A 24,365-nucleotide genomic window follows, 5' to 3' on the forward strand; every position below is an offset into this window, starting at 1 on the left:
CTGCCTTGTGACCCAAACCCTTCCCCTTTAAGAGGAGCCCCCCGCCTGCCTTGTGACCCAAACCCTTCCCCTTTAAGAGGAGCCCCCCGCTTGCCTTGTGACTCAAACCCTTCCCCTTTAAGAGGAGCCCCCCGCCTGCCTTGTGACCCAAACCCTTCCCCTTTAAGAGGAGCCCCCCGCCTGCCTTGTGACCCAAACCCTTCCCCTTTAAGAGGAGCCCCCCGCCTGCCTTGTGACCCAAACCCTTCCCCTTTAAGAGGAGCCCCCCGCCTGCCTTGTGACCCAAACCCTTCCCCTTTAAGAGGAGCCCCCCGCCTGCCTTGTGACCCAAACCCTTCCCCTTTAAGAGGAGCCCCCCGCCTGCCTTGTGACTCAAACCCTTCCCCTTTAAGAGAAGCCCCCCCTACCTTGTGACCCAAACTCTTCCCCTTTAAGAGAAGCCCCTTGCCCTGTGACCCCCCTTGCCCAATGTCTGTATCCTGCTCTGTGCACTTTTGGTCCATCATTATATATTATCAGTTGGGGGGCGCAGACAATGGTCGCCCCATTATATTATCCTGCAGGGGGTGACACCCCAGGATCGGAGTTTAGGAGACTCCTCATCTCCATCGCCAGTAACCATGGAATCCTTGCCAATTTCTGCATCATAAACCATGTAGTGTCATTAGGAAAACTCCGCTCCAATCGACTTCAATAGTAGACCGGATTTGGGAAGAAAATAAGTGAAAATCATCTCCTGCTCCCATTGAAATCAATAGGAGTTGGTGGTGCCCCTCCCCCACCCTGTGCTATCAGAATGCAGCGCTGCACAACACAGGGGAGGTTTTGCTTATACGGAGGGCTGTTCACACAGGTTGTAACTAGGGAGGAGAGCATACATGGAGGGCAGCTCACACAGGCTGTATATAGGGAGGAGAACATACAGTACATGGAGGGCAGCTCACACAGGCTGTATATAGGGAGGAGAGCATACATGGAGGGAAGCTCACACAGGCTGTATATAGGGAGGAGAGCATACATGGTGGGCAGCTCACACAGGCTGTATATAGGGAGGAGAGCATACACGGAGGGCAGCTCACACAGGCTGTATATAGGGAGGAGAGCATACACGGAGGGCAGCTCACACAGGCTGTATATAGGGAGGAGAGCATACACGGAGGGCAGCTCACACAGGCTGTATATAGGGAGGAGAGCATACATGGAGGGCAGATCACACAGGCTGTATATAGGGAGGAGAGCATACACGGAGGGCAGCTCACACAGGCTGTATATAGGGAGGAGAGCATACATGGAGGGCAGCTCACACAGGCTGTATATAGGGGGGAGAGCATACATGGTGGGCAGCTCACACAGGCTGTATATAGGGAGGAGAGCATACATGGAGGGCAGCTCACACAGGCTGTATATAGGGAGGAGAGTATACATGGAGGGCAGCTCACACAGGCTGTATATAGGGAGGAGAGCATACATGGAGGGCAGCTCACACAGGCTGTATATAGGGAGGAGAGTATACATGGAGGGCAGCTCACACAGGCTGTATATAGGGAGGAGAACATACAGTACATGGAGGGCAGCTCACACAGGCTGTATATAGGGAGGAGAGCATACATGGTGGGCAGCTCACACAGGCTGTATATAGGGAGGAGAGCATACATGGAGGGCAGCTCACACAGGCTGTATATAGGGAGGAGAGCATACATGGAGGGCAGCTCACACAGGCTGTATATAGGGAGGAGAGCATACATGGAGGGCAGCTCACACAGGCTGTATATAGGGAGGAGAGCATACATGGAGGGCAGCTCACACAGGCTGTATATAGGGAGGAGAGCATACATGGAGGGCAGCTCACACAGGCTGTATATAGGGAGGAGAGCATACATGGAGGGCAGCTCACACAGGCTGTATATAGGGAGGAGAGCATACATGGAGGGCAGCTCACACAGGCTGTATATAGGGAGGAGAGCATACATGGAGGGCAGCTCACACAGGCTGTATATAGGGAAGAGAGCATACATGGAGGGCAGCTCACACAGGCTGTATATAGGGAGGAGAGCATACATGGAGGGCAGATATCACAGGATGTATATAGGGAGGAGAGCATACATGGAGGGCAGATATCACAGGATGTATATAGGGAGGAGAGCATACATGGAGGGCAGCTCACACAGGCTGTATATAGGGAGGAGAGCATACATGGAGGGCAGCTCACACAGGCTGTATATAGGGAGGAGAGCATACATGGAGGGCAGCTCACACAGGCTGTATATAGGGAGGAATGAAGATTGCTGAACCAAACTCAAGGTAACCACTAACATATGAGAAATAATTTTTCCGGTGTCAAAGATGTCCATAGCCTTTAAATTTATGCCTCAGCCTGTTAAACATTGTGTAATGCGGCATAAGAAAAATCACATATGTGGCATTCATGTCTAGCAAAATGCAAAGGATATCCTGAGTGTAAATCATAGAGGCACAAATGAGATATGAAGCTGAAGGATAATGTGATGTTTCCAGAACAATAGACGGCCCTGCTGTATGAGCATTAGTGTCCTTCAGCCTCGGCATCCGCCATTCATTTCCCATATACAGCTCTCTCTACAGGGAGTATATCTCTCTGACGGTATATACTCAATGCTTCCATAGTGTAAACCCAACTAAACCATTACATTCAGAAATGACTTTTTGACACTTCCATTAATCTGAAGTTTTGTGATATGAATATTGTGTTATGAATATTGTATAGAAGGATGAACACAAATGACGTCCATCACTAATGTATGAACTGCCTGGAACGAGAAAATACAAGATATGTCACAGTGATCAGAGGAAAAGAGGCGTACGTCTACATAGATACAGTGTATAATGCTTAGCCATGTGTCAGGAGAGTGGAGCAAAGATTTAACTCTATCGGAGCTCGCAGCATCATTATGAATGATGATCCTGTACGTCCAGTCCGTGCACGGACCCTATATTATGGACGTGTGAATCAGGCCCGAACTGGTAATCTGGCAAGACGGGCAAATGCCTGCTGGGCTGGCCGGATTACCAGTCCGTGGGCCGCCCAGGCTGCATAATTAAAAAAAAAAATAAAAAAAAAGCTGCGGCCCGACACTCTCTGCCCGGCCGCTCGGCCTGCCCCTGCCGTGCTCCTCCAATCCAATCAACGTGGAGCAGGAGCGTGGGGCCGATGCAGCCGGCCGCAGCGGCCCCTCGTTGATTGGAGGAGCACGTCAGGGGCGGGCCAGCCGGGCCGAGGTGAGCGGGCTGTGGTGGCGGGAGGGGGCTGTGGTGGCGTGTCTCCGCCCCGCCTGATCCCCCCCAAGTGCCTAGGCCGCAGACAAAGCTGCTGGGAGCGAGGTGAGGTGAGAATGTTTTTTTTTTTAACCCCCTCACATGTGGCCAGAGATGGGGGGGGGGGGTATTCTGTATGGGGGGGGGATGCAGGGGGGCTATTCTATATGGGAGGATGCAAGGGGGGGCTATTCTATATGGAGGGATGCAGGGGGGCTATTCTATATGGGAGGATGCAAGGGGGGGCTATTCTATATGGAGGGATGCAGGGGGGCTATTCTATATGGAGGGATGCAGGGGGGCTATTCTATATGGGAGGGACTATTCTATATGGGAGGGGGATGCACAGGGGGAAGGCTATTCTGTAATGGGGGATGCAGGGGGGGCTATTCTATATGGGGGGGATGCAGGGAGACTATTCTGTATGGGGGGGTGCAGGGGGGCTATGCTATATGGGGGGATGCAGGGGGGCGGCTATTCTGTATGGGGGGGATGCAGGGGGGCTGTTCTATAGGGGGAATGAACGGGGGGATTATTCTATATGGGGGGAATGCACAGAGGGGCTATTCTATAGGGGGGGATGCACAAAGGGGCTATTCTATAGGGGGGATGCACGGGGGGATTATTCTATATGGGGGGATGCACAAAGGGGCTATTCTATATGGGGGGATGCACAAAGGGGCTATTCTATAGGGGGGATGCACGGGGGGATTATTCTATATGGGGGGATGTACATGTACAGCGGGGGGCTATTCTATATGGGGGGATGCAGGAGGGGGGATTGATCTATATGGGGGGATGCACAGAGGGACTATTCTATAGGGGGGATGCAGGAGGGGGGAATTATTCTATATGGGGGAATGTACATGTACAGCGGGGGGGCTATTCTAAATGGCGGGATGCATAGGGGGGCTATTCTATATGGGGGATGCACAGAGGGGCTATTCTATAGGGGGGATGCACGGGGGGAATTATTCTATATGGGGGGATGTACAGCGGGGGGGCTATTCTATATGGGGGGGAAGTACCGTGGGGGGGGGGTATTCTATATGGAGGGATGTATAGATGAGGATGTACAGCAGGGGGGGGCTATTCTGTATGGGGGATGTATAGATGAGGATGTTGCTGGAGCAAGAAGCCTAAAATGTCTGTCTGATTGATCCCGTGGAGAGGAGTCATGGTCAGAGAAGCCTTCATGATGCAGATGGAGAAGAAAAGGAAAAGTGGACGTCTAGAGAAGACGCCTACTGTGAGCGACAGGATGTAATTGCACTATAATCACTTATAATGTCTGCAGAACCTTTATACAGCTGGGATCTACCTCTGTATCAGGGGTGTCACACTCCGGCCCTCCAGGTGTTACAAAACTACAATTCCCATCATGCTTTAGCTGTCCAGGCATGATGGGATTTGTAGTGATGTAACAGCTGGAGGGCCGGAGTGTGACACCTGTGTTCTCTGGTCACTGCTTTGGGAGAATATTGGTCTTTATATAGTGGCTGTTATTTGGTGACAGTATAGTGGTATTATCCAGTCACTGTATGGTGAGGGTAGTGGGCATGGTGTGATGGTATAGTGGTATTATCCAGTCACTGTATGGTGAGGGTAGTGGGCATGGTGTGATGGTATAGTGGTATTATCCAGTCACCGTATGGTGAGAGTAGTGGGCATGGTGTGATGGTATAGTGGTATTATCCAGTCACCGTATGCTGAGGGCAGTGGGCATGGTGTGATGGTATAGTGGTATTATCCAGTCACTCTATGGTGAGGGTAGTGGGCATGGTGTGATGGTATAGTGGTATTATCCAGTCACTGTATGGCGAGGGTAGTGGGCATGGTGTGATGGTATAGTGGTATTATCCAGTCACCGTATGCTGAGGGCAGTGGGCATGGTGTGATGGTATAGTGGTATTATCCAGTCACTGTATGGTGAGGGTAGTGGGCATGGTGTGATGGTATAGTGGTATTATCCAGTCACTGTATGGTGGGAGTAGTGGGCATGGTGTGATGGTATAGTGGTATTATCCAGTCACCGTATGCTGAGGGCAGTGGGCATGGTGTGATGGTATAGTGGTATTATCCAGTCACTGTATGGTGACAGTAGTGGGCATGGTGTGATGGTATAGTGGTATTATCCAGTCACTGTATGCTGAGGGTAGTGGGCATGGTGTGGTGGTATAGTGGTATTATCCAGTCACTGTATAGTGGGAGTAGTGGGCATGGTGTGATGGTATAGTGATATTATCCAGTCACCGTATGCTGGGGGTAGTGGGCATGGTGTGATGGTATAGTGGTATTATCCAGTCACCGTATGCTGAGGGCAGTGGGCATGGTGTGATGGTATAGTGGTATTATCCAGTCACTGTATGCTGAGGGTAGTGGGCATGGTGTGATGGTATAGTGGTATTATCCAGTCACTATATGCTGAGGGTAGTGGGCATGGTGTGATGGTATAGTGGTATTATCCAGTCACCGTATGCTGAGGGCAGTGGGCATGGTGTGATGGTATAGTGGTATTATCCAGTCACCGTATGCTGAGGGCAGTGGGCATGGTGTGATGGTATAGTGGTATTATCCAGTCACCGTATGCTGGGGGTAGTGGGCATGGTGTGATGGTATAGTGGTATTATCCAGTCACTGTATGCTGAGGGTAGTGGGCATGGTGTGATGGTATAGTGGTATTATCCAGTCACTGTATGGTGACAGTAGTGGGCATGGTGTGATGGTATAGTGGTATTATCCAGTCACTGTATGCTGAGGGTAGTGGGCATGGTGTGATGGTATAGTGGTATTATCCAGTCACTGTATGTTGAGGGTAGTGGGCATGGTGTGATGGTATAGTGGTATTATCCAGTCACTGTATGCTGAGGGTAGTGGGCATGGTGTGATGGTATAGTGGTATTATCCAGTCACTGTATGCTGAGGGTAGTGGGCATGGTGTGATGGTATAGGGGTATTATCCAGTCACCGTATGCTGAGGGCAGTGGGCATGGTGTGATGGTATAGTGGTATCCAGTCACTGTATGGTGGGAGTAGTGGGCATGGTGTGATGGTATAGTGGTATTATCCAGTCACTGTATGCTGAGGGTAGTGGGCATGGTGTGATGGTATAGTGGTATTATCCAGTCACTGTATGCTGAGGGTAGTGGGCATGGTGTGATGGTATAGTGGTATTATCCAGTCACCGTATGCTGAGGGCAGTGGGCATGGTGTGATGGTATAGTGGTATTATCCAGTCACCGTATGCTGAGGGTAGTGGGCATGGTGTGATGGTATAGTGGTATTATCCAGTCACCGTATGGTGAGGGTAGTGGGCATGGTGTGATGGTATAGTGGTATTATCCAGTCACTGTATGGTGAGGGTAGTGGGCATGGTGTGATGGTATAGTGGTATTATCCAGTCACCGTATGGTGAGAGTAGTGGGCATGGTGTGATGGTATAGTGGTATTATCCAGTCACTGTATGGTGGGAGTAGTGGGCATGGTGTGATGGTATAGTGGTATTATCCAGTCACCGTATGCTGAGGGCAGTGGGCATGGTGTGATGGTATAGTGGTATTATCCAGTCACTGTATGGTGACAGTAGTGGGCATGGTGTGATGGTATAGTGGTATTATCCAGTCACTGTATGCTGAGGGTAGTGGGCATGGTGTGGTGGTATAGTGGTATTATCCAGTCACTGTATAGTGGGAGTAGTGGGCATGGTGTGATGGTATAGTGATATTATCCAGTCACCGTATGCTGGGGGTAGTGGGCATGGTGTGATGGTATAGTGGTATTATCCAGTCACCGTATGCTGAGGGCAGTGGGCATGGTGTGATGGTATAGTGGTATTATCCAGTCACTGTATGGAGAGGGTAGTGGGCATGGTGTGATGGTATAGTGGTATTATCCAGTCACTATATGCTGAGGGTAGTGGGCATGGTGTGATGGTATAGTGGTATTATCCAGTCACCGTATGCTGAGGGCAGTGGGCATGGTGTGATGGTATAGTGGTATTATCCAGTCACTGTATGGTGACAGTAGTGGGCATGGTGTGATGGTATAGTGGTATTATCCAGTCACTGTATGCTGAGGGTAGTGGGCATGGTGTGATGGTATAGTGGTATTATCCAGTCACTGTATGCTGAGGGTAGTGGGCATGGTGTGATGGTATAGTGGTATTATCCAGTCACTGTATGCTGAGGGTAGTGGGCATGGTGTGATGGTATAGTGGTATTATCCAGTCACTGTATGCTGAGGGTAGTGGGCATGGTGTGATGGTATAGTGGTATTATCCAGTCACCGTATGCTGAGGGCAGTGGGCATGGTGTGATGGTATAGTGGTATCCAGTCACTGTATGGTGGGAGTAGTGGGCATGGTGTGATGGTATAGTGGTATTATCCAGTCACTGTATGCTGAGGGTAGTGGGCATGGTGTGATGGTATAGTGGTATTATCCAGTCACCGTATGCTGAGGGCAGTGGGCATGGTGTGATGGTATAGTGGTATTATCCAGTCACCGTATGCTGAGGGTAGTGGGCATGGTGTGATGGTATAGTGGTATTATCCAGTCACCGTATGGTGAGGGTAGTGGGCATGGTGTGATGGTATAGTGGTATTATCCAGTCACTGTATGGTGAGGGTAGTGGGCATGGTGTGATGGTATAGTGGTATTATCCAGTCACTGTATGGTGGGAGTAGTGGGCATGGTGTGATGGTATAGTGGTATTATCCAGTCACTGTATGCTTAGGGTAGTGGGCATGGTGTGATGGTATTACTTGTATTATTGGTAATATTAGTGTTTTATAAAGTGGATTGTATTTAGTCACAGTATAGTGGTATTAGTCATTATGTGGTGGTAATGGCCGTGCTCATGGTGTGGTGATATTATTTGTTACTTATATACTGGTAGTATTGGTGGGTTTGCTTGGTAAGAGTATGGCAGTAACGTGTACAGCATGGGGATAATATTTGCTTAGTGGTGTTATTAGCTATGACTGTATTATCATGCACAGGAAATTCTTACCTATGTTTCCATTATATATGCCTAAAATTTGTCCTGGGGCCCTACTTATACCTGAGACAGACAGACAGACAGACAGATAGATAGATAGATATCCAGTAGGAAATATCTACCTAGCACCTCATTATGTAGCTTTGATTACACATGAGATCACGACCAGCAGACACATTTTAATAACTAAAACCTTACTACTTATACCGCCATTATATGGAGTGCAGATATAGTCAGGATAAAAGGGATTTATAAAATATAGTAACTTTTGTCCAAAAACAGCGCCACCCTGTCCTCAGACTGTGTATGGTTATTACAACTTGGCTCCATTCACTTCAATGGAACTGAGCTGCAATACCTCCCACAAACTGAAGAAGAGTGTGGCGCTGTTTCTGGAAGAAGGTGGCCATGTTTTTCTCCTTTAAAGGGAATCTGTGAGGTCCGTACCAGGTCTAGGGCTGTAGATCTCAGCAGACAGGTGTGAGGGAGATATCACTGACAGGAACTTTAGTCCAGTGTAAACTTATATAATTGTCTTTTTTATTTCCAACTAAAGTTTCACAACAGCAGCAGCAGCAGCACTAACCTATAGGTCCATCAGTCAGAGCAGGCAGGGGCGGGGCAGAAGGTGCTGCTGTGGCTCCACCTCTCTGACACTTCAGCTGGTAATGGAAAGAATGATTATAGAGGTTTACACTGGACTAAAGGTTCGGTCCCTGATCTGTACGCTGGGATCTACCGCTGTGCACCTGGTATAGACCCCACAGGTTCTCTTTAAGGGCACGTTCATATCTAATCCAATGCGGATTTGATGCTTCTGATTTAATCAGTTGAAATAAATGCATAAATACAGTATTCCGCATCAAATCCGCAGCAGATTATGTTATATCATTATTTTTAGGTGCTGATGGTGGGGTTCACATGTTTAAGGGAGTAGTGGGGACATGGCTAAATAAAGCAGAATTTGCTACAGCGCATATTTTACACGGCTATCCATGATATGGTATGTGGGCTGCTGGGGTTTGACTGCCAGGGCTGACTTTAAGTCCCAGTCCGGCCCTGGTGTGAATAGAATCTAACATCACGTTCAGTTCAATTTAACATTCATAATCATTGGCCACTTTACACTTCACATGAACAAAGTAAATGGCAGATTGTTGCATAGGGACAGAGGTCCCTGCCCGGGAGGACTTACACTCTACAGGATATATATATACAGGAGGACCCTGACTGCGGGGGCTTACACTCTACAGGATATATATATACAGGAGGACCCTGACTGCGGGGGCTTACACTCTACAGGATATATATATACAGGAGGACCCTGACTGCGGAGGCTTACACTCTACAGGATATATATATACAGGAGGACCCTGACTGCGGGGGCTTACACTCTACTCTACAGGATATATATATACAGGAGGACCCTGACTGCGGAGGCTTACACTCTACTCTACAGGATATATATACAGGAGGACCCTGACTGCGGGGGCTTACACTCTACAGGATATATATATACAGGAGGACCCTGCCCGGGAGGACTTACACTCTACAGGATATATATATACAGGAGGACCCTGCCCGGGAGGACTTACACTCTACAGGATATATATATACAGGAGGACCCTGCCCAGGAGGACTTACACTCTACAGGATATATATATACAGGAGGACCCTGACTGCGGGGGCTTACACTCTACAGGATACATATATACAGGAGGACCCTGCCCGGGAGGACTTACACTCTACAGGATACATATATACAGGAGGACCCTGCCCGGGAGGACTTACACTCTACAGGATATATATATATATATATATATACAGGAGGACCCTGACTGCGGGGGCTTACACTCTACAGGATATATATACAGGAGGACCCTGACTGCGGGGGCTTACACTCTACAGGATATATATATACAGGAGGACCCTGACTGCGGGGGCTTACACTCTACAGGATATATATATACAGGAGGACCCTGACTGCGGGGGCTTACACTCTACAGGATATATATATACAGGAGGACCCTGACTGCGGGGGCTTACACTCTACAGGATATATATACAGGAGGACCCTGACTGTGGGGGCTTACACTCTACAGGATATATATACAGGAGGACCCTGCCCGGGAGGACTTACACTCTACAGGATATATATATACAGGAGGACCCTGACTGCGGGGGCTTACACTCTACACTCTAGGACATGGGTCTCCAAACTGCGGCCCTCCAGCTGTTACAAAACTACATTTCCCATCATGCCTGGACAGCCAAATCCAAAGTTTTAGCTGTCCAGGCATGATGGGAGTTGTAGTTTCACAACAGCTGGAGGGCCGCAGTTTGGAGACCCATGCTCTAGGAGGACCCTGCCCAGGAGGACTTACACTCTACAGGATCTATATATCTATAGGAGGACCCTGCCCTTGGGGGCTTACACTCTACAGGACAGATATATAGAAGGACCCTACCCAGGAGGGCTTACACTTTACATGGTATATATATATATATGAGGACCCTGCCCTTGGAAGCTTACACTCTAGAGGATATATATATATATATATATATATATATATATGTATAGGAGGACCCTGCCCGGGAGGGCTTACGCTCTACTGCGTAGATATATAGAGGGAGAAAGGACCTTGCCCACGAGGACTTACAAAGGAGGAATGGACCCTGCCAGCGAGACTTACAATCTATAAGGTACTGGGAGGCTGACATAAGGTAAAGTGCAGCCAGTCACAGTGTGGTGCAGAGTTATTATAGGTTGTAGCCTAGTTTGAAGAGATGGGTTTTCACGTCACTTTTGGAGGTCTTGATGGTGGATGAGAGCCGGATGTGTCGGGGGAGTGAGAGCCGGATGTGTCGGGGCAGTGAGGGCCGGATGTGTCGGGGCAGTGAGATGAGAGCTGGATGTGTCGGGGCAGTGAGAGCCGGATGTGTCGGGGCAGTAAAGGCCGGATGTGTCGGGGCAGTGAGGGCCGGATGTGTCGGGGCAGTGAGGGCCGGATGTGTCGGGGCAGTGAGAGGCGGATGTGTCGGGGCAGTGAGAGGCGGATGTGTCGGGGCAGTGAGAGCCGGATGTGTCGGGGCAGTGAGAGGCGGATGTGTCGGGGCAGTGAGAGGCTGATGTGTCGGGGCAGTGAGAGCCGGATGTGTCGGGGCAGTGAGAGCCGGATGTGTCGGGGCAGTGAGAGCCGGATGTGTCGGGGCAGTGAGAGGCTGATGTGTGGGGGCAGTGAGAGGCGGATGTGTCGGGGCAGTGAGAGGCTGATGTGTCGGGGCAGTGAGAGCCGGATGTGTCGGGGCAGTGAGGGCCGGATGTGTCGGGGCAGTGAGAGCCGGATGTGTCGGGGTAGCGAGTTCCAGAGTATGGGGGAGGCTCTGGCAAAGTCTTGGAGGTGGTTGTGGGAGGTACGAACCAGGGGGGAGCACAAAAGATCAGTGGAGGATGGTAGGTTGCGTGAGGGACGGTAGCAGGATATCAGGTCAGAGATGTACGGAGGGGACAGGTTGTGGACGGCTGTGTACGTCATGGTCAACAATTTAAAGTGAATATGTTGGGCAATAGGGAGCCAGTGAAGGGATTGGCAGAGGGGAGAGGCAGAGGCAAAGCGAGGGGAAAGGTGGATTAGTCGGGCAACGGAGTTAAAGGAGGCGGGATCCATTTGAAGTCCGCTCGGATCCCGCCTCCTTCACTGAGTGGCTGAGTGGCCCTGAGACGTAGCGTCTCGGGCGACGTCAGACACCAGGAAGCGGCCGGGCACCGGAGCGCCGTGATGCCGGACCCCCTGCTGGAACCGGGGAGGTAAGTGGACGTCTTTTATTTCAGCCACCTCTTCCCCGGTCCCCCCAAAAAAGTGCCCCCAGGCTGGATAACCCCTTTAAGGATAGACTGGAGGGGAGCCAAGGGAGTTAGATGGAGACTGGAGAGGAGGATGTTACAGTAGTTCAAGCGAGAGATAATGAGAGCATGGACCAGCAGTTTGGTGGAGTCAGGGGTGAGGAAAGAGCGGATTCTGGTAATGTTTTTGAGGTGAAGGCGGCAGAAGGTGGTCAGGAGGTGGTCAGGGCCTGAATGTGGGGAAGAGTCAAAGATGACCCCAAGGCAGCGGACGTGGGGCAGATTTGGCACATAAAAAAAAAGTCTGTTTGGCAAATAGCTCTATAGTCTTAGCTGTTACCCCAAAAAGTTAAAAAAAAAAAAAAAAACCTAAATGCAAAATATGGCTGAAAAAGTGCTCTAAATAGATGAAAAAATATGAAACAGTAAAAAGTTTTGCCTGTAAACTGGATGTTTTTTTAAGACTGAAGAACGGCCCAAGAAGGAGGAAAGGGGGGGGGGGGGGGGGGTCTTAACAAAATCCCTGCCCTGGATCATTGTTAGACCCCGCCCTGGATCATCTTACGACCGTCTTACAGTGTAACAAAATCTTGTAAATGTGAGATTTGGATCCATGAGATTTGCTGCCGTTGTTTCCGAGACGTCGTCCACCTAACTTGGTTCCTCTCTCTCTCTCTCTTCAGAACCACCTCACCGCCTTTGCGGAAGTCACATGATGTTGAAGCGGACGCCTTCTCTCTGCACTGGACCTCCTCCCTCTTCACAGTTCACTCATCTCAAGCGAGACCTATTTGAAGCGAGCGGGAAGCAGACGCTACAGTATCCGCTCTAGTTAATGATTTCTACAGTCTCTACAATATTGTCGCCTCTGAAGGTCGTTTTGTAACTTGTTTTCCTTACTTTTTCAGAGAACCATTGAAGGTGTGTTAGAAATGTGAGCTAGTCAGTATGTCCGCCTCCCACCACTCTTGGTCCCTTCTAATCAATCATGTACAGTCCCCCACCGTAGGTCACATCTTCGGACTTTCTAACAATCACCTTTAAGAAAGAAAAAGTTTCTTGGAGCTAATTCCGCATGGACCTGTCCCCATCTAGTAATAATTCAGTATGTACAAAAGAGAAAACAACCCAGAATTCTTTATGTTTTGTGCTACATACTGTTTGCACATGGTATTTTGCTATCTATTTCACTATATGATTTATACTTTATGTTATATCAAGACTGGTGCTTATGTTTTGAAGGGAAAAAAATGCAAATTTTTACTGTAATAATTAATGTATCATAATTAAAAATTTATTTATTTGGAAACTTGTCTGGCGTGGATCAAAGGGAAGTCTTCTTGTTTCATGTCTTCACTGGCTCGGCCTCCATGAATCTGGGGAGGAAAGCGTATGTGAGAAACAACAGGATCCGACAAGTGGCGGCGAATGCGGCGAGTGGGGATTCAGGATGAGGGGGGACGAGGGAGGATGAGGAGGAAGAGGGAGGACGAGGGGGGATGAGGGAGGACGAGGGGGGATGAAGGAGGACGAGGGGGGATGAAGGAGGACGAGGGGGGATGAGGGAGGATGAGGGGGGACGAGGGGGGATGAGGAGGAAGAGGGAGGAAGAGGGAGGACAAGGGGGGATGAGGGAGGACGAGGGGGGATGAAGGAGGACGAGGAGGGACAGGGGAGGACGAGGGAGGATGAGGGGGGACAGGGGGGGATGGGGAGGAAGAGGGGGGACGAGGGGGGACAGGGGAGGACGAGGGGGGACAGGGGAGGATGAGGGAGGATGAGGGGGGACAGGGGGGATAAAGGAGGACAAGGGGGGACAGGGGGGATGAAGGAGTACGAGAGAGGATGAAGGAGGACGAGGGAGGACGAGGGGGGATGAGGGGGGGGACAGGGGAGGATGAGGGGGGATGAAGGAGGACGAGGAGGGATGAAGGAGGACGAGGGGGGATGAAGGAGGACGAGGGAGGATGAGGGGGGACGAAGGAGGACGAGGGGGAACGAGGAGGGACAGGGGAGGACGAGGGAGGACGAGGGGGGACGAGGGAGGACGAGGGGGCGCGAGGGGGGACAAGGAGGCGAGGGGGCACAAGGGGGGATGAGGGAGGACAAGGGGACACGAGGGAGGAAGAGGGGATGAGGGAGGACAAGGGGGTGCGAGGGAGGACGAGAGGGGATGAGGGAGGACAAGGGGGTGCGAGGGAGGACGAGGGGGGATGAGGGAGAACAGGGGAGGACGAGGGGGGATGAGATGGGGGGAGGGAGGACGAGGGGGGACGAGGGGGGACGAGATGGGGGGAGGGAGGACGAGGGGGCACAAGGGAGGAAGAGGGCGGACGAGAGTGGACGAGGGGGGACGAGAGTGGACGAGGGGGGACGAGGGGGGATGAGTGGGCATTTAGTGCAAGGAAGCATTGGGGGGGCGAGAGAGGACGAGTGGGGATTCAGTGCGGGGGGGGCACATGAGGATTCAGTGCGAGGGAGGACAAGGGAGAAATCACAAGGAAAGATGAGGAGGAGCAGGGGAGGATGAGGGGAGACGAGACTCCAAATGAGATTTGCTTTTTCTGTTCATTTCTCCATAGATTTAAGGAGTTTTATACATCGATACGATAGTCGCTACAGTCATCCACACACTATACTATACACAGTAGCTTTAGAGCGACAATGGCTGCAAGATGGAACAAGTAGTAGATCCCCAGAGATTCCCTTTTATCCTGCCTTTTCTTTCCTTGTTAGGTAACATTAAAGGGGTATTCCGCTCAGACATAACTTCTGATCTGCTGCTGCCCATGGTGAGACTAACAATTCCTTCCATACTTGTTATTATGAATTCAGTCTCCTTCCCCCAGTTCTCAGCTGCTGTTTTCTGCTGAAGACACAAAAATCTGTGTGTGAGCTTTTCTCTCTGTCTCCCCCTCCTCCCCACTCCCCTTTGAGACAGCTGATGTAAACAAGTCCCTATCTGCAACTTTGAAATTATGATGAACTCACTGTGATTAACCCTCCAGCATTATAAAGGTTCTGCAAAGTTGGAGACAGGGACTTGTTTACATCATCAGTCTCAGAAGGGAGGGGAGGAGGGGGAGACAGAAGGTAAATAGCTCACACACAGATTTTTGTGTCTTCAGCAGAAAGCAGCAGCTGAGAACTGGGGGAAGGAGACTGAATAGATAATAACAAGTAAAGGATAATTTTTTACTCACCGTAAATTTTCTTTCCTGTAGTCCGAAGCAGCAGCACGAATGGGGAAGATCCTATCTTCCTGCAATGGTAGGACAGATGGTACTAATAAAAGAAGATTGATTAGGAGCCCTATAAGAAGGCCATACAGACCCTTCTAATGACAAAAAAATTTAAATTCATAATAAAATCTTAAGGCATTAAAACAATCAAGGTATGCTGCATAAATAATAGTTTGTTTAAATCAGGGCGGGAAGTCTGTGCTGCTGCTTCGGACTACAGGAAAGAAAATTTACGGTGAGTAAAAAATTATCCTTTCCTTTACGTCCTCAGCAGCAGCACGAATGGGGATATAGCAAGCTATGAAAACAGACTAGGGAGGGCCATTACATTACAGAAGACAGAATGGCTGAGCCAAAAACTGGTTGATCAGACTCGTGAATATCTAGTCTATAGTGCTTGACAAAGGTAATGACGGACGACCATGAAGCAGTCCTGCATATTTGTTCCAAGATCTTTTTTCAGCCCATGTGGATGATATTGCCCTCATTGAATGTGATTGCATCAGGTACTTGTAATCCCGCTTCTTGGTAGCATATGGAGACGACTTCCCTTATCCATATGGACAGAGAAGCTTTGGATGACTTGCATCCTTTGTTTTTCCCTGCAAAGGATAAAACCAAGTGGTTAGATTACCCAAAGGAGTTTGTCCGTTCAATATCCATGCTCCAAGCCCTTCCCACATCTAAGGGATGAAGCTCCTCCTCTCCCGTGTTGGCAGGAGTAATGGATTGTAACAATGGAAATGTGGAAGAGACTTTCACCCACCAGGCTTCAAACATCTTCTTTACCTTCAGGTAGGTTCTGTAGGCAGTTGTGGCTCTGGACTGCAGAAGAGCGGTCACCACTTTGACAGCATATTAATTCCCACCTTGTTGATGGCAGTCAAGCTTCGGACAAGCCTGCCCTCTTGTTATTAACTGAGGGTATACAGAAGCCTCCAGATTATTCCTATGGAATTAGCGCCATGCTTTTAGATAATAAGAGGCCATCATGGAACCAGAGACTTGCTACTTGCTGCAAGATTTTTAGCCTCTGCCCACACCTGGCAGGGACGCTGGGAGTAATCTCTGCTGCTCGGAGTCAGTAGCTGGGGAGACTGGGAGACTTCCCAGAAGATTCTTAGGCAGGGGGCTCACCATTGTGAACCATGCCCTCTTGGGTCAATAGGGGCAAATGAGGCCGACCAAGGCCCAACCTTGTCTGAGATTCTGCAAGACTCTGGGCTTATTGGGAGTGAGGAAAAAAGGTTTCCCAATGTGACCCTTCAATAGGAAGAATAGGCCGTCCATGCGATTTACCAAAAAGCTTCTGGTCCAGAGACCGTTCCTCCGACAGGGTTACATCGCAGCATAGATTGCCAGCAGACAAAATGCCCCTGCCCCCAGAAGTAATGCTGCTAGTGCCCCTATAAATGTCTCTGCCCCCAGAAGTAATGCTGCTAGTGTCCCTATAAATGTCTCTGCCTATAGTAGTAATGCTGCTAGTGCCCCTATAAATGTCTCTGCCTATAGTAGTAATGCTGCTAGTGCCCCTATAAATGTCTCTGCCCCCAGTAGTAATGCTGCTAGTGCCCCTATAAATGTCTCTGCCTATAGTAGTAATGCTGCTAGTGCCCCTATAAATGTCTCTGCCTATAGTAGTAATGCTGCTAGTGCCCCTATAAATGTCTCTGCCCCCAGTAGTAATGCTGCTAGTGTCCCTATAAATGTCTCTGCCTCCAGTAGTAATGCTGCTAGTGTCCCTATAAATGTCTCTGCCCCCAGTAGTAATGCTGCTAGTGCCCCTATAAATGTCTCTGCCCCCAGTAGTAATGCTGCTAGTGCCCCTATAAATGTCTCTGCCCCCAGTAGTAATGCTGCTAGTCTCCCTATAAATGTCTCTGCCCCCAGTAGTAATGCTGCTAGTGCCCTATAAATGTCTCTGCCTATAGTAGTAATGCTGCTAGTGCCCCTATAAATGTCTCTGCCTATAGTAGTAATGCTGCTAGTGCCCCTATAAATGTCTCTGCCCCCAGTAGTAATGCTGCTAGTGCCCCTATAAATGTCTCTGCCCCCAGTAGTAATGCTGCTAGTGCCCCTATAAATGTCTCTGCCTATAGTAGTAATGCTGCTAGTGCCCCTATAAATGTCTCTGCCTATAGTAGTAATGCTGCTAGTGCCCCTATAAATGTCTCTGCCCCCAGTAGTAATGCTGCTAGTGCCCCTATAAATGTCTCTGCCTCCAGTAGTAATGCTGCTAGTGCCCCTATAAATGTCTCTGCCCCCAGTAGTAATGCTGCTAGTGCCCCTATAAATGTCTCTGCCTATAGTAGTAATGCTGCTAGTGCCCCTATAAATGTCTCTGCCCCCAGTAGTAATGCTGCTAGTGCCCCTATAAATGCCTCTGCCCCCAGTAGTAATGCTGCTAGTGCCCCTATAAATGTCTCTGCCCCCAGTAGTAATGCTGTTAGTGCCCCTATAAATGCCCCTGCCTCCAGTAGTAATGCTGCTAGTGCCCCTATAAATGTCTCTGCCTATAGTAGTAATGCTGCTAGTGCCCCTATAAATGTCTCTGCCCCCAGTAGTAATGCTGCTAGTGCCCCTATAAATGTCTCTGCCCCCATTAGTAATGCTGCTAGTGCCCCTATAAATGTCTCTGCCCCCAGTAGTAATGCTGCTAGTGCCCCTATAAATGTCTCTGCCTATAGTAGTAATGCTGCTAGTGCCCCTATAAATGTCTCTGCCTATAGTAGTAATGCTGCTAGTGCCCCTATAAATGCCTCTGCCCCCAGTAGTAATGCTGCTAGTGCCCTATAAATGTCTCTGCCTATAGTAGTAATGCTGCTAGTGCCCCTATAAATGTCTCTGCCCCCAGTAGTAATGCTGCTAGTGCCCCTATAAATGTCTCTGCCTATAGTAGTAATGCTGCTAGTGCCCCTATAAATGTCTCTGCCCCCAGTAGTAATGCTGCTAGTGCCCCTATAAATGTCTCTGCCCCCAGTAGTAATGCTGCTAGTGCCCCTATAAAATGTCTCTGCCTATAGTAGTAATGCTGCTAGTGCCCCTATAAATGCCTCTGCCCCCAGTAGTAATGCTGCTAGTGCCCCTATAAATGTCTCTGCCCCCAGTAGTAATGCTGTTAGTGCCCCTATAAATGCCTCTGCCTATAGTAGTAATGCTGCTAGTGCCCCTATAAATGTCTCTGCCCCCAGTAGTAATGCTGCTAGTGCCCCTATAAATGTCTCTGCCTATAGTAGTAATGCTGCTAGTGCCCCTATAAATGTCTCTGCCCCCAGTAGTAATGCTGCTAGTGCCCCTATAAATGTCTCTGCCTATAGTAGTAATGCTGCTAGTGCCCCTATAAATGTCTCTGCCCCCAGTAGTAATGCTGCTAGTGCCCCTATAAATGTCTCTGCCCCCAGTAGTAATGCTGCTAGTGCCCCTATAAATGTCTCTGCCTCCAGTAGTAATGCTGCTAGTGCCCCTATAAATGTCTCTGCCCCCAGTAGTAATGCTGCTAGTGCCCCTATAAATGTCTCTGCCTATAGTAGTAATGCTGCTAGTGCCCCTATAAATGTCTCTGCCTATAGTAGTAATGCTGCTAGTGCCCCTATAAATGTCTCTGCCCCCAGTAGTAATGCTGCTAGTGTCCCTATAAATGTCTCTGCCCCCAGTAGTAATGCTGCTAGTGCCCCTATAAATGTCTCTGCCCCCAGTAGTAATGCTGCTAGTGCCCCTATAAATGTCTCTGCCCCCAGTAGTAATGCTGCTAGTCTCCCTATAAATGTCTCTGCCCCCAGTAGTAATGCTGCTAGTGCCCTATAAATGTCTCTGCCTATAGTAGTAATGCTGCTAGTGCCCCTATAAATGTCTCTGCCTATAGTAGTAATGCTGCTAGTGCCCCTATAAATGTCTCTGCCTATAGTAGTAATGCTGCTAGTGCCCCTATAAATGTCTCTGCCCCCAGTAGTAATGCTGCTAGTGCCCCTATAAATGTCTCTGCCTCCAGTAGTAATGCTGCTAGTGCCCCTATAAATGTCTCTGCCCCCAGTAGTAATGCTGCTAGTGCCCCTATAAATGTCTCTGCCTATAGTAGTAATGCTGCTAGTGCCCCTATAAATGTCTCTGCCCCCAGTAGTAATGCTGCTAGTGCCCCTATAAATGCCTCTGCCCCCAGTAGTAATGCTGCTAGTGCCCCTATAAATGTCTCTGCCCCCAGTAGTAATGCTGTTAGTGCCCCTATAAATGCCCCTGCCTCCAGTAGTAATGCTGCTAGTGCCCCTATAAATGTCTCTGCCTCCAGTAGTAATGCTGCTAGTGCCCCTATAAATGTCTCTGCCCCCAGTAGTAATGCTGCTAGTGCCCCTATAAATGTCTCTGCCCCCATTAGTAATGCTGCTAGTGCCCCTATAAATGTCTCTGCCTATAGTAGTAATGCTGCTAGTGCCCCTATAAATGCCTCTGCCCCCAGTAGTAATGCTGCTAGTGCCCCTATAAATGTCTCTGCCCCCAGTAGTAATGCTGCTAGTGTCCCTATAAATGTCTCTGCCCCCAGTAGTAATGCTGCTAGTGCCCCTATAAATGTCTCTGCCTATAGTAGTAATGCTGCTAGTGCCCCTATAAATGTCTCTGCCTATAGTAGTAATGCTGCTAGTGCCCCTATAAATGCCTCTGCCCCCAGTAGTAATGCTGCTAGTGCCCCTATAAATGTCTCTGCCCCCAGTAGTAATGCTGTTAGTGCCCCTATAAATGCCTCTGCCTATAGTAGTAATGCTGCTAGTGCCCCTATAAATGTCTCTGCCTATAGTAGTAATGCTGCTAGTGCCCCTATAAATGTCTCTGCCTCCAGTAGTAATGCTGCTAGTGCCCCTATAAATGTCTCTGCCTCCAGTAGTAATGCTGCTAGTGCCCTATAAATGTCTCTGCCCCCAGTAGTAATGCTGTTAGTGCCCCTATAAATGCCTCTGCCTATAGTAGTAATGCTGCTAGTGCCCCTATAAATGTCTCTGCCTATAGTAGTAATGCTGCTAGTGCCCCTATAAATGTCTCTGCCTCCAGTAGTAATGCTGCTAGTGCCCCTATAAATGTCTCTGCCCCCAGTAGTAATGCTGCTAGTGCCCTATAAATGTCTCTGCCTATAGTAGTAATGCTGCTAGTGCCCCTATAAATGTCTCTGCCTATAGTAGTAATGCTGCTAGTGCCCCTATAAATGTCTCTGCCCCCAGTAGTAATGCTGCTAGTGCCCCTATAAATGTCTCTGCCCCCAGTAGTAATGCTGCTAGTGCCCCTATAAATGTCTCTGCCTATAGTAGTAATGCTGCTAGTGCCCCTATAAATGTCTCTGCCTATAGTAGTAATGCTGCTAGTGCCCCTATAAATGCCTCTGCCCCCAGTAGTAATGCTGCTAGTGTCCCTATAAATGTCTCTGCCCCCAGTAGTAATGCTGCTAGTGCCCCTATAAATGTCTCTGCCTATAGTAGTAATGCTGCTAGTGCCCCTATAAATGTCTCTGCCTATAGTAGTAATGCTGCTAGTGCCCCTATAAATGTCTCTGCCTATAGTAGTAATGCTGCTAGTGCCCCTATAAATGTCTCTGCCCCCAGTAGTAATGCTGCTAGTGCCCCTATAAATGTCTCTGCCCCCAGTAGTAATGCTGTTAGTGCCCCTATAAATGCCCCTGCCTCCAGTAGTAATGCTGCTAGTGCCCCTATAAATGTCTCTGCCCCCAGTAGTAATGCTGTTAGTGCCCCTATAAATGCCCCTGCCTCCAGTAGTAATGCTGCTAGTGCCCCTATAAATGTCTCTGCCTCCAGTAGTAATGCTGCTAGTGCCCCTATAAATGTCTCTGCCCCCAGTAGTAATGCTGCTAGTGCCCCTATAAATGTCTCTGCCCCCAGTAGTAATGCTGCTAGTGCCCCTATAAATGTCTCTGCCTATAGTAGTAATGCTGCTAGTGCCCCTATAAATGTCTCTGCCCCCAGTAGTAATGCTGCTAGTGCCCCTATAAATGTCTCTGCCCCCAGTAGTAATGCTGCTAGTGCCCCTATAAATGCCTCTGCCCCCAGTAGTAATGCTGCTAGTGCCCCTATAAATGCCCCTGCCTATAGTAGTAATGCTGCTAGTGCCCCTATAAATGTCTCTGCCTATAGTAGTAATGCTGCTAGTGCCCCTATAAATGTCTCTGCCTATAGTAGTAATGCTGCTAGTGCCCCTATAAATGTCTCTGCCCCCAGTAGTAATGCTGCTAGTGCCCCTATAAATGCCCCTGCCCCCAGTAGTAATGCTGCTAGTGCCCCTATAAATGTCTCTGCCCCCAGTAGTAATGCTGCTAGTGCCCCTATAAATGTCTCTGCCCCCAGTAGTAATGCTGCTAGTGCCCCTATAAATGTCTCTGCCTATAGTAGTAATGCTGCTAGTGCCCCTATAAATGTCTCTGCCTCCAGTAGTAATGCTGCTAGTGCCCCTATAAATGTCTCTGCCTATAGTAGTAATGCTGCTAGTGCCCCTATAAATGTCTCTGCCCCCAGTAGTAATGCTGCTAGTGCCCCTATAAATGTCTCTGCCTATAGTAGTAATGCTGCTAGTGCCCCTATAAATGCCCCTGCCTATAGTAGTAATGCTGCTAGTGCCCCTATAAATGTCTCTGCCTATAGTAGTAATGCTGCTAGTGCCCCTATAAATGTCTCTGCCTATAGTAGTAATGCTGCTAGTGCCCCTATAAATGTCTCTGCCCCCAGTAGTAATGCTGCTAGTGCCCCTATAAATGTCTCTGCCTATAGTAGTAATGCTGCTAGTGCCCCTATAAATGTCTCTGCCCCCAGTAGTAATGCTGCTAGTGCCCCTATACATGTCTCTGCCCCCAGTAGTAATGCTGCTAGTGCCCCTATAAATGTCTCTGCCTATAGTAGTAATGCTGCTAGTGCCCCTATAAATGTCTCTGCCCCCAGTAGTAATGCTGCTAGTGCCCCTATAAATGTCTCTGCCCCCAGTAGTAATGCTGCTAGTGCCCCTATAAATGCCTCTGCCCCAGTAGTAATGCTGCTAGTGCCCCTATAAATGTCTCTGCCCCCAGTAGTAATGCTGCTAGTGCCCCTATAAATGTCTCTGCCCCCAGTAGTAATGCTGCTAGTGCCCCTATAAATGCCTCTGCCCCCAGTACTAATGCTGCTAGTGCCCTATAAATGTCTCTGCCTATAGTAGTAATGCTGCTAGTGCCCCTATAAATGTCTCTGCCTATAGTAGTAATGCTGCTAGTGCCCCTATAAATGTCTCTGCCCCCAGTAGTAATGCTGCTAGTGCCCCTATAAATGCCCCTGCCCCCAGTAGTAATGCTGCTAGTGCCCCTATAAATGTCTCTGCCTATAGTAGTAATGCTGCTAGTGCCCCTATAAATGTCTCTGCCTATAGTAGTAATGCTGCTAGTGCCCCTATAAATGTCTCTGCCCCCAGTAGTAATGCTGCTAGTGCCCCTATAAATGTCTCTGCCTATAGTAGTAATGCTGCTAGTGCCCCTATAAATGTCTCTGCCTATAGTAGTAATGCTGCTAGTGCCCCTATAAATGTCTCTGCCTATAGTAGTAATGCTGCTAGTGCCCCTATAAATGTCTCCGCCCCCAGTAGTAATGCTGCTAGTGCCCCTATAAATGTCTCTGCCTATAGTAGTAATGCTGCTAGTGCCCCTATAAATGTCTCTGCCCCCAGTAGTAATGCTGCTAGTGCCCCTATAAATGTCTCTGCCCCCAGTAGTAATGCTGCTAGTGCCCCTATAAATGTCTCTGCCTATAGTAGTAATGCTGCTAGTGCCCCTATAAATGTCTCTGCCCCCAGTAGTAATGCTGCTAGTGCCCCTATAAATGTCTCTGCCCCCAGTAGTAATGCTGCTAGTGCCCCTATAAATGTCTCTGCCTATAGTAGTAATGCTGCTAGTGCCCCTATAAATGTCTCTGCCCCCAGTAGTAATGCTGCTAGTGTCCCTATAAATGTCTCTGCCCCAGTAGTAATGCTGCTAGTGCCCCTATAAATGTCTCTGCCTATAGTAGTAATGCTGCTAGTGCCCCTATAAATGCCTCTGCCTATAGTAGTAATGCTGCTAGTGCCCCTATAAATGTCTCTGCCTATAGTAGTAATGCTGCTAGTGCCCCTATAAATGTCTCTGCCTATAGTAGTAATGCTGCTAGTGCCCCTATAAATGTCTCTGCCTCCAGTAGTAATGCTGCTAGTGCCCCTATAAATGTCTCTGCCCCCAGTAGTAATGCTGCTAGTGCCCCTATAAATGCCCCTGCCCCAGTAGTAATGCTGCTAGTGCCCCTATAAATGTCTCTGCCCCCAGTAGTAATGCTGCTAGTGCCCCTATAAATGTCTCTGCCTATAGTAGTAATGCTGCTAGTGCCCCTATAAATGTCTCTGCCCCCAGTAGTAATGCTGCTAGTGCCCCTATAAATGTCTCTGCCTCCAGTAGTAATGCTGCTAGTGCCCCTATAAATGTCTCTGCCCCCAGTAGTAATGCTGCTAGTGCCCCTATATATGTCTCTGCCCCCAGTAGTAATGCTGCTAGTGCCCCTATAAATGCCCCTGCCCCCAGTAGTAATGCTGCTAGTGCCCCTATAAATGTCTCTGCCTATAGTAGTAATGCTGCTAGTGCCCCTATAAATGTCTCTGCCCCCAGTAGTAATGCTGCTAGTGCCCTATAAATGTCTCTGCCTATAGTAGTAATGCTGCTAGTGCCCCTATAAATGCCTCTGCCTATAGTAGTAATGCTGCTAGTCCCCCTATAAATGTCTCTGCCCCCAGTAGTAATGCTGCTAGTGCCCCTATAAATGTCTCTGCCTCCAGTAGTAATGCTGCTAGTGCCCCTATAAATGCCTCTGCCCCCAGTAGTAATGCTGCTAGTGCCCTATAAATGTCTCTGCCTATAGTAGTAATGCTGCTAGTGCCCCTATAAATGTCTCTGCCTATAGTAGTAATGCTGCTAGTGCCCCTATAAATGTCTCTGCCCCCAGTAGTAATGCTGCT

At 49.0% G+C, this 24,365-nt stretch overlaps 2 protein-coding genes across 4 annotated transcripts in view; one reads left to right on the forward strand and one right to left on the reverse strand.

Moving 5' to 3' along the window:
* The window catches only part of PLPPR5 (phospholipid phosphatase related 5), a 257,710-nt gene extending 244,342 nt beyond the window's left edge, over nucleotides 1–13,368 (forward strand). For both annotated transcript variants that reach the window (XM_069969091.1, XM_069969089.1), the window contains one exon: nucleotides 12,816–13,368. In XM_069969091.1, coding sequence (XP_069825192.1) covers nucleotides 12,816–12,848 — 33 coding nt within the window. In that variant the 3' untranslated portion in view covers nucleotides 12,849–13,368. The remainder of the gene's footprint in view (nucleotides 1–12,815) is intronic.
* Nucleotides 13,369–13,436: 68 nt separating this feature from the next.
* LOC138790120 (uncharacterized) overlaps nucleotides 13,437–24,365 on the reverse strand; it is a 74,325-nt gene continuing 63,396 nt past the window's right edge. For both annotated transcript variants that reach the window (XM_069969087.1, XM_069969086.1), the window contains exon 6: nucleotides 13,437–13,508. In XM_069969087.1, the coding sequence (XP_069825188.1) occupies nucleotides 13,478–13,508 (31 nt within the window). In that variant the 3' untranslated portion in view covers nucleotides 13,437–13,477. The remainder of the gene's footprint in view (nucleotides 13,509–24,365) is intronic.

Source organism: Dendropsophus ebraccatus, chromosome 4 (assembly GCF_027789765.1).
Source record: "Dendropsophus ebraccatus isolate aDenEbr1 chromosome 4, aDenEbr1.pat, whole genome shotgun sequence".
NCBI classification, from domain to species: Eukaryota; Metazoa; Chordata; class Amphibia; order Anura; family Hylidae; genus Dendropsophus; species Dendropsophus ebraccatus.